Source organism: Rhineura floridana, chromosome 3 (genome assembly GCF_030035675.1).
Source record: "Rhineura floridana isolate rRhiFlo1 chromosome 3, rRhiFlo1.hap2, whole genome shotgun sequence".
Classification (NCBI taxonomy): domain Eukaryota; kingdom Metazoa; phylum Chordata; class Lepidosauria; order Squamata; family Rhineuridae; genus Rhineura; species Rhineura floridana.
The window spans coordinates 230512694-230522956 of NC_084482.1; the positions used below are offsets into that span (position 1 = coordinate 230512694).

The window sequence follows — 10263 nt, forward strand, 5'->3', positions numbered from 1 at the left end:
GATGCTCAGATAATCCCTCTTCTATATCGGAATGAGCGTAGCCAGGCATGTTCAGAAAACAGGAGAAAAGAGGAAAGCCCAGAGGGTTGAACATACCTATCAGTTATCTTCAAAGGAGAAGCCCCCTGCGGCGTTTATCTGTTGCGCCTTAAACGTGACAGAAAGAGATCCCTCTGACATAAACAAAGTCAGGCAGTTGCTCGAGACTGAACAAACTAGGTGGCAGGCAGCCATGAAAGAGGAATTGAACGCCTTGGAACAAAATAAAACGTGGACACTGGAAAGTCTTCCCTCAGGGAAGAAAGCAATAGGCTGTAAGTGGGTGTTTAAAAGAAAGAGATCCAGCACAGGCGAAGTGTTGAGGTATAGGGCACGTTTGGTAGCAAAAGGTTTTTCACAGCAGTATGGTACAGATTATGACGCAGTGTTCGCCCCAGTGATTAAACATGAATCTATCAGACTCCTTCTGAAGGTAGCCGCTATGAAGGGGATGAAAGTGTATCATTATGACATAAAGACTGCGTTCCTGCATGGAACCTTGCAGGAAGAAATATATATGGAACAGCCTCCAGGGAGTATAACGCACCCAGAGCTAGTATGTAAATTAAACAAGTCTCTGTATAGCCTCCGTCAGAGCGCAAGATGCTGGAACATAAAATTAGATCAAGTTTTGAAGGCCATGGGATTTGAACGGTGTATAGCTGACTCTTGTGTATATGTGAAACGGAATGGGGTTGTAAGCACGTATTGCTTGATATATGTCGATGATATTCTGTATATACACAATAATGGAGGAGGAGATATCATTTCACACTAACTTACAAAGGAATGTAGATACAAAATGTTTAGGACCTGTGCAACATTATCTCGGCATAGATGTCATACGTAATGACGATGGCGACTTCCTATTGCATCAGAAAGGAAAAATAATGCAATTGTTAGAGAGCAGTGGAATGAATGATGACAGTCTCATTCCAACAAACCACGGAGGAAATGTCATGTGGTAACCCAGAAATGTATAGGCAAATGTTAGGCAAGCTGCAATATTTAGTGAAAACGACACGTCCTGACATATCAAACGCTGTCAGCATTTTAAGCAGAAAAGTAGAAAAACCCACAGAACATGACTGGCAGGGTGTTAAAAGGGTGCTTCGATATCTCAAGGGCACGGCTAACAAGGGGTTAGCACTATCTGTGAAACAGGAGGGAAACATAGAATATTTTGTTGATGCCGACCACGCTGGTGACCCATATAGCCTTCAGTCAGCGTCTGGCATTGTCATATTCTTGAACGGGTCTGTTATCGACTGGTGCAGCAGAAAACAAACAGCCGTGGCCGTATCTAGCTCAGAGGCAGAATATATCAGTCTATCCATGGCGTGCAACGAGCTGTGATGGTTTGAACAATTAATGAAGGAAGTGCATCTGGAGGTCAATAAACCCATAAGAGTGTATGAAGACAATCAAACATGCATTCAGTTAGCGGTGTCAGAAGCTAATCATAAACGTACCAAACGTATCAAAGTATCATCACATCAGGGAATGTATACAGCAAGGCTTCATAACACTAATATATACGAACACTAAGAACATGACGGCCGACGTGTTGACGAAACCACTATGTGAGGAATCATATAACAAACACATTAACAGGTTAGGTATGTGCAACATATACAATAATGAATGCTATACACAATGTATGACTATGTACAGGTATGAATAATGGTGAGAAATGTCTTCAAAGAAAGTGTGGGGGTTGTTGGATGTAGCTTTCTTTTACTTTCTGTAGAAGACATGACCAAGTAAGGGTTAACCAAAGAAAGAACCGAGTCACTGGACAGTAGCCACAGCTGCAAGCAATCAACTCGAAGATAAGTGGCTGTGAAGGTATAAAGCCTTTAGCGAAAGAATGCTAAAGTGTGGGGGGGAGAGTAAACGTAGCTGTAAGAGGAGAAGTAATGTCTTAATGTATGTAAACGTGTTCTATGGAAACTTGTTAGTAAAAGGACTCAACAGAAAGTGTCTTGTTTCCTTCGTTCACAACGCAACACGCACCCGGTCTCACACGTACCAAAGGGCATAGCACAATAGGCAACGCTGCCAACACCACATGCTGTTCAACATCTACATAAAACTGTTGGGTGTGGTCCTATGAGGCTTTGGAGTGCGTTGCCATCAGTATGCTGATGACACGCAGCTCTATTTCTCCTTTTCAGGTGAGGCTGTCAATGTGCTGAACCCATGCCTGAGGCTCTGGCAGCCTCGCTGGCACAGAGTGCCTTCTACCAACTCTGGTTGGTGGCCCAGCTGTGCCCCTATCTGGACAGGGATAACCTGGCTTCAGTTGTCCATGCTCTGGTAACCTTCAAGTTAGATAACTGCCATGCACTCTACGTGGGGCTGCCTTTGAAGATGGTTCGGAAACTGCAGCTTGTACAAAATGCAGTGGCCAAATTTGTAACAGGGACCAGATGGTTCAAACCTATAAAACTGATTCTGGCCCACTTGCATTGGCTGCCTGTATGTTTTACACTTGTTTATATCGAATGGCATTTGCCATTTTTCCGCCCATTCACTCAGTTTGGAGAGATCTTTTTGGAGCTCTTCACAATCCCTTTTTGTTTTAACAACCCTGAACAATTTAGTGTCGTCAGCAAACTTGGCCACTTCACTGCTCACTCCTAATTCTAGGTCATTAATGAACAAGTTGAAAAGTACAGGTCCCAATACCGATCCTTGAGGGACTCCACTTTCTACAGCCCTCCATTGGGAGAACTGTCCGTTTATTCCTACTCTCTGCTTTCTGCTTCTTAACCAATTCCTTATCCAAAAGAGGACCTCTCCTCTTATTCCATGACTGCTAAGCTTCCTCAGAAGTCTTTGGTGAGGTACCTTCTCAAACGCTTTTTGAAAGTCTAAGTACACTATGTCCACTGGATCACCTCTATCTATATGCTTGTTGACACTCTCAAAGAATTCGAATAGGTTACTGAGACAGGACTTTCCCTTGCAGAAGCCATGCTGGGTCTGCTTCAGCAAGGCTTGTTCTTCTATGTGCTTAGTTAATCTAGCTTTAATCATACTTTCTACCAGTTTTCCAGGGACAGAAGTTAAGCTAACTGGCCTGTAATTTCCGGGATCCCCTCTGGATCCCTTTTTGAAGATTGGCGTTACATTTGCCACTTTCCAGTCCTCAGGCACGGAGGAGGACCCAAGGGACAAGTTACATATTTTAGTTAGCAGATCAGCAATTTCACCTTTGAGTTCTTTGAGAACTCTCGGGTGGATGCCATCCGGGCCTGGTGATTTGTCAGTTTTTATATTGTCCATTAAGCCTAGAACTTCCTCTCTCGTTGCTTTGAATGTATTTATAGAATTTTTTGTTGTTGGTTTTTATGTTCTTAGCAATGTGCTCCTCAAATTCTTTTTTAGCATCCCTTATTGTCTTCTTGCATTTCTTTTGCCAGAGTTTGTGTTCTTTTTTATTTTCTTCATTCGGACAAGACTTCCATTTTCTGAAGGAAGACTTTTTCCCTCTAAGAGCTTCCTTGACTTTGCTCGTTAACCATGCTGGCATCTTCTTGGCCCTGGCGGTACCTTTTCTGGTCTGCGGTATGCACTCCAGTTGAGCTTCTAATATAGTGTTTTTAAACAACTTCCAAGCATTTTCGAGTGATGTGACCCTCTGGACTTTGTTTTTAAGCTTTCTTTTTACCAATCCCCTCATTTTTGTGAAGTTTCCTCTTTTGAAGTCAAATGTGACCGTGTTGGATTTTCTTGGCAATTGGCCATTTACATGTATGTTTAATTTAATAGCACTGTGGTCACTGCTCCCAATCGGTTCAACAACACTTACATCTCGCACCAGGTCCCGGTCCCCACTGAGGATTAAGTCCAGGGTTGCCGTCCCTCTGGTCGGTTCCATGACCAACTGGTCTAGGGCATAGTCATTTAGAATATCTAGAAACTTTGCTTCTTTGTCATGACTGGAACACATATGCGGCCAGTCTATGTCTGGGTAGTTGAAGTCACCCATTACTACCACATTTCCTAGTTTGGATGCTTCCTCAATTTCATCTCTCATCTCAAGGTCTCCCTGAGCATTTTGATCAGGGGGACGATAGATCGTTCCTAGTATTGAGTCCCTCCTGGGGCATGGTATCATCACCCACAACGATTCTGTGGAGGAGTCTGCCTCTTTTGGGGTTTCGAGCTTGCTGGATTCAATGCCTTCTTTCACATAAAGAGCGATTCCGCCACCAATACGTCCTTCCCTGTCCTTCCGATATAGTTTATATTCAGGGATAACCATATCCCACTGGTTTTCTCCATTCCACCAGGTCTCCGTTATGCTCACTATATCAATGCTCTTCTCTAAGACCAAGCACTCCAGTTCTCCCATCTTGGTTCGGAGGCTCCTAGCATTAGCGTACAGGCACTTGTAAGCAGTGTCTCTCTTCAAGTGTCTTTGGCACTTGTGGTTAGGCCTGTGGTAATTTTGCTCTTCTGAATTGATATCCTGGGCCCCTGCTCTCACAATGCCTACTTCTAGGCCTACTCCTTTTAAAATATCATCATTTCTTTGGTCTTTATCCCAGGGGGGAGGTTTATTCCGAACCGGACCTTTCTCAGCTCCTGTCGGGTTTCCCCCCTCAGTCAGTTTAAAAGCTGCTCTGCTACCTTTTTAATTTTAAGTGCCAGCAGTCTGGTTCCATTCTGGTTCAAGTGGAGCCCGTCTCTTTTGTACAGGCCCGGCTTGTCCCAAAATGTTCCCCAGTGCCTAACAAATCTAAACCCTTCCACCCGACACCATCGTCTCATCCACGCATTGAGACTGCGAAGCTGTGCCTGTCTGGCTGGTCCTGCCCGTGGAACCGGTAGCATTTCAGAGAAAGTCACCTTGGAGGCTATGTAGCAAAGAATTGTGGGGGTTCATTTGTTAAAGTGGGATCTTAACAGGTTAACATTTGGCTTCTGTGTTAGAGCTCTGAGTTGGCAGTTTTATTTCCCAGCTGTGGGTAATCACAGGCCCACCCTAACACCCCCTTATCTGTAGAAGCCGGGCTCCATCAAGGTCATAAAGCCCTTGAAGTTTTAGGGAGGATGTTCCATTGGGCCATTGATTGATGGGCCCTTATCCCATGAAGAAATTTCCTGATTGGTTAATTGGATCCGGCCTGTTGCTGGGCAGCTTGCCATAAGTATGGGGCACAAACCGTGGCTTTCGTTCCTCTCCTGGGTCCCATCATGCCTCCTTGATGTTGCCTGCTGAGCTTCCATTTTGCATCAACTCTCCTTCCTGTTCCTCCCTCTGAGGAGAGGGGGCTGTGCAACTGTCTACCTGTGTGTAAGTACAGACTAGGCTAGATGGCTTTCTTGATTTTCTGTTGGGTGCTGAAATTAAGGAACTATTCTGCTGCTGTAGCTGTGCACCTCTTTTATTCTTTACTAAAGTTAATTTCTATTTTCCAGTGTGTGTTCATTGGTTGTCTCTGAACCCTGTACCTTGGCCACTGACCACAACTACAGTGTGAATTGGGTATTTTGCCTAAAGGCTTCAGAGCAAGGAGTGTCTGTTTGGCTCTTGCTTCCCATAATCCTTTGCAAGTTTTCTGCACTCTGTGTTTCCCTGTTGTTCAGGGTGGTTAACCAGTGTAAAGGATGGTGGTCGTCTATTACCCTGCAGGGCTGTTTTGAGCGGGCACAGCCTTGGCAGAGAAGGATATTTTGCCAGAGTCAATTGGCCTGGTTGGGGAATTGGCTTCTGGGATGGTGGAGGGTGTCCTGGGAGAGCCCCCCTCCCTCACACAAAAAGTGTGATAACCTCTGTTTCAGCATTTTAGCTTCTAATGATAGTTCTGGTTTAATTTGTTCTGACACCCAATTATTTGTCCTTTTCAGTTCATGGTACCCGCAAAACTCCTCCAATACCACATTTCAAATGAGTTGATTTTTCTTTTCACTGTCCAACTTTCACATCCATACACAGAGATCGGAAATACCATGGTCTGAATGATCCTGACTTTAGTGTTCAGTGATACATCTTTGCACTTGAGGACCTTTTCTAGTTCTCTCACAGCTGCCCTCAGGTCTTAGCCTTCTTCTTATTTCTTGACTGTTGTCTCCATTTTGGTTAATGACTGTGCCGACGTATTGATAATTCTTGACAAGTTCAGTGTCCTCATTGTCAACTGTAAAGTTACATAAATCTTCTGTTGTCATTACTTTAGTCTTTCGTCAGCCATCGTTTGAAATCATTACTGGTTTCTGCTAGTACTATGGTATCATCTGCATATCTTAAATTATTGATATTTCTCCCTCCAATTTTCACACCTCCTTCTTCTTGGTCCAATCCTGCTTTCCGTATGATATGTTCTGCGTATAGATTAAATAAATAGGGTGATAAAATACACCCCAGTCTTACACCTTTTCCGATGGGGAACAAATCGGTTTCTCCATTTCTGTCCTTACAGTAGCCTCTTGTGCAGAGTATAGGTTGCGCATCAGGACAATCAGATGCTGTGGCACCCTCATTGCTTTTAATGCATTCCATAGTTTTTCATGATCTACGCAGTCAAAGGCTTTGCTGTAATCTATAAAGCACAGGGTGATTTTCTTCTGAAATTCCTTGGTCCGTTCCATTATCCAACGTATGTTTGCGATATGATCTCTGCTGCCTCTTCCCTTTCTAAATCCAGCTTGGACATCTGGCACTTCTCGCTCCATATACGGTAAGAGGGTTTACTTTATTTGCATGGCATATTAAGGCAATAGTTTTACAATTATTGCATTCCGTGGGATCCCCTTTCTTTGGAGTTGTTATGTATAAAACACTTCCAGTCTGTGGACCATTGTTTTCTTTTCCATATTTGTTGACAAAGTTCTGTCAAAATTTGGAGAGATTCAGTCTCGGTAGCTTGTCCAAGTATTTTAAGAGCAGCTTTCACCTCACATTCTAAAATTGCTGGTTTTTCATTATACGGTTCCTCCATGAATGAATCTGTCATCCTGACATCTTTAATTTCCCATTAATTTCTTCCTGTACTTCTGCATAATATCTCTCAATTTCCTCTTCTTCTGTGTTCGCCATTGGAGCATAGACTGAGCGGATGGTTATGTTGATAGGTTTCCCATTAAATCTCATTGATATCACTCCCTCAGACATTGCATTATACTTCCTAATTGCTTCTCACTATAGAGCAACCCATTTCTTCTTAATTTCTAGTTTCCTGCATAAAATATTGAGTAGTTGCCTGAAAATGGCCCATTCCCATCCATTTTAATTCACTCACGCCAACTGTTGTAATGTTGATGCATTCTATTTCTGGCTTGACAATTTCTAACTTTCCCTTTTTCATGCTTCTCACATTCCATGTTCCTATTCTGTGTGTCGTACAACTCTGGACTCTCCTTTCGTATCTGTGCGCATCAACCTCTGGGCTTCCTTTCGGCTTTGACCCAGCTGCGTCATTAGTCACAGCGCTACTCGTACTTGTCCATTGTTCTTCCCCAGTAGCTCACAGAGTGCCATCTGTCCTGGGGGTCTCATCTTCCAGCACTGTCATGTGTTGCAGGTAACAGGGGGTTAATCTTTTTGGGAGGGAGGAAGGGAGGGGAGGCGAGGTGCCCTCTGGCAGTGGAAATGGCCATGTTCCTGTCAGACAGGATCCATCCTAGCTTTGTAAATTCCAGGTGTGCATAAGTACTGGGCTGTCCACCTTAAACGGAGGAACAACTGAGCAGATCTTTGTTATAATTGTTTCTCTGTGACTCTTTTCACAACCTGTTACCAAGCACCTACTGCTAAACTAACTCTGTACAAGGCCTCGAGCTTTGACAGTTAACCTCTGATATCAACAGAGCTCCCAGAAATATGTTTTCAAAGTACAAATCATAATACATTCATAGGATTTCTCCACAGCATTTTATCTCCTTTCCTTTTCATTCCATCAGGATACATCTGGGGGTCCAAGGCTGAGGGAGAAGCATCTGAAGTATCACTGGAAAAAGCTGAGGAGCAGATGCAGGAGCAGAAACTGAGGAGTCAAGATGGAGCAAAGAGACAAGAGGAGAGACAGACGCACACAGGGGACAAACCTCATAAATGCTTGGAGTGTGGAAAGAGCTTCAGTCAGAGTAGTGCCTTTAGTAGTCATAAAAGAACTCACACAGGGGAAAAACCTTATGAATGCTTGGAGTGTGGAAAGAGCTTCAGGTGGAGTAGCCACCTTACTTCGCATCAAAGAACTCACACAGGAGACAAACCTTATAAATGCTTCGAGTGTGGAAAGAGCTTCAGGTGGAGTAGCCTCCTTACTAGGCACCACAAAACTCATACAGGGAACAAACCTTATAAATGCTTCGAGTGTGGAAAGAGCTTCAGTCAGAGTTGCCACCTTACTTCGCATCAAAGAACTCATACAGGTGACAAACCTTATCAATGCTTCGAGTGTGGAAAGAGCTTCAGTCGGAGTGACAGCCTTACTTCGCATCAAAGAACTCACACAGGAGACAAACCTTATAAATGCTTGGAGTGTGGAAAGAGCTTCAGTCAGAATAGTGCCTTTAATAGTCATAAAAGAACTCACAGAGGGGACAAACCTTATGAATGCTTGGAGTGTGGAAAGAGCTTCAGTGACAGTAGTGCCTTTAGTAGTCATAAAAGAACTCACACAGGGGACAAATCTCATAAATGCTTGGAATGTGGAAAGAGCTTCAGTCGGAGTAGTGCCCTTACAGAGCATCAAAGAACTCACACAGGAGACAAACCTTATAAATGCTGGGAGTGTGGAAAGAGCTTCAGTCAGAGTAGTGCCTTTAGTAGTCATAAAAGAACTCACACAGGGGACAAACCTTTTCAATGCTTGGAGTGTGGAAAGAGCTTCAGTCAGAGTAGTGCCCTTACTTTGCATCACAGAACTCACACAGGAGACAAACCTTATCAATGCTTCGAGTGTGGAAAGAGCTTCAGTCTTGGTAGCCACCTTACTTCGCATCAAAGAACTCATACAGGGGACAAACCTTATACATGCTTCCAGTGTGGAAAGAGCTTCAGTGACAGTAGCCACCTTACTTCGCATCAAAGAAGTCACACAGGAGACAAACCTTACAAATGTTTGGAGTGTGGAAAGAGCTTCAATCACTATAGCACCCTTAGTAAACATGAAAGAATTCACACAGGGGACAAACCTTTTCAATGCTTGGAGTGTGGAAAGAGCTTCAGTCAGAGTGGCCACCTTACTTTGCATCAAAGAACTCACACAGGAGACAAACCTTATAAATGCTTGGAGTGTGGAAAGAGCTTCAGTCGGGGTAGCCACCTTACTTTGCATCAAATAACTCACACAAGAGGCAAACCTTATAAATCCTTGGAGTGTGGAAAGAGCTTCAGTCAGAGTAGCACCTTTACTTCACATCAAAGAACTCACACAGGGGACAAACCTTATAAATGCTTGAAGTGTGGAAAGAGCTTCAGTCAGAGTTGTAGCCTTACTGTGCATCAAAGAACTCACACAGGAGACAAACCTTATAAATGCTTGGAGTGTGGAAAGAGCTTCATTACGAGTAGCCACCTTACTTTGCATCAAAGAACTCACTCAGGGGACAAACCTTATACATGCTTCGAGTGTGGAAAGAGCTTCAGCTGGAGTAGCCAGCTTACTTTGCATCAAAGAATTCACACAGGGTACAAACCTTATACATGCTTCGAGTGTGGAAAGAGCTTCAGTCAGGGTAGCTACCTTTCTGTGCATCACAAAACTCATACAGATTGCATGTATCCGCAGGGACCTTGACTCTGATGTTGTGACAGATGAATCCATTGAAGTGTCCGGAGCACGGCCTTGTCTTTCTTTATTGGATGAGTTTCAGTTGGTGCAGCTCGAGGAAGTGGGCAATGTGCTTGTAATGGTTTGGGCGACCACGTCTGTTCTGGATCCTTGCCCATCTTGGCTAGTGAAAGCTGGCAGGGCTGGAACCACCGGTTGGGCCAAGGAGGTGGTTAATGCCTCCTTGAGGGAGGGAGTGGTCCCTGGTAGCCTCAAGGAGGCAGTAGTGAGACCTCTTTTAAAGAAACCCTCCTTGGACCCAGATAATTTAAACAACTATAGACCGGTGGCGACTGTCCCTTTTTTGGGCAAGGTTTTGGAGCGGGTGGTTGCCAGCCAACTCCAGGCGCTCTTGGATGAAACCGATTATCTAGATCCGTTTCAATCCGGTTTCAGGCCCGGTTTTGGCACCGAAACAGCCTTGGTCGCCCTGTAT

The 10263-nt window shown here is 44.1% G+C and overlaps 1 protein-coding gene across 1 annotated transcript in view; it reads left to right on the forward strand.

Moving 5' to 3' along the window:
* Positions 1-9888, forward strand: part of LOC133381891 (zinc finger protein 850-like) — a 30253-nt gene extending 20365 nt beyond the window's left edge. Inside the window, exon 8 of the mRNA XM_061621457.1 lies at positions 8085-9888. Coding sequence (XP_061477441.1) covers positions 8085-9794 — 1710 coding nt within the window. The 3' untranslated portion in view covers positions 9795-9888. The remainder of the gene's footprint in view (positions 1-8084) is intronic.
* The last annotated feature ends 375 nt before the right edge of the window (positions 9889-10263 follow it).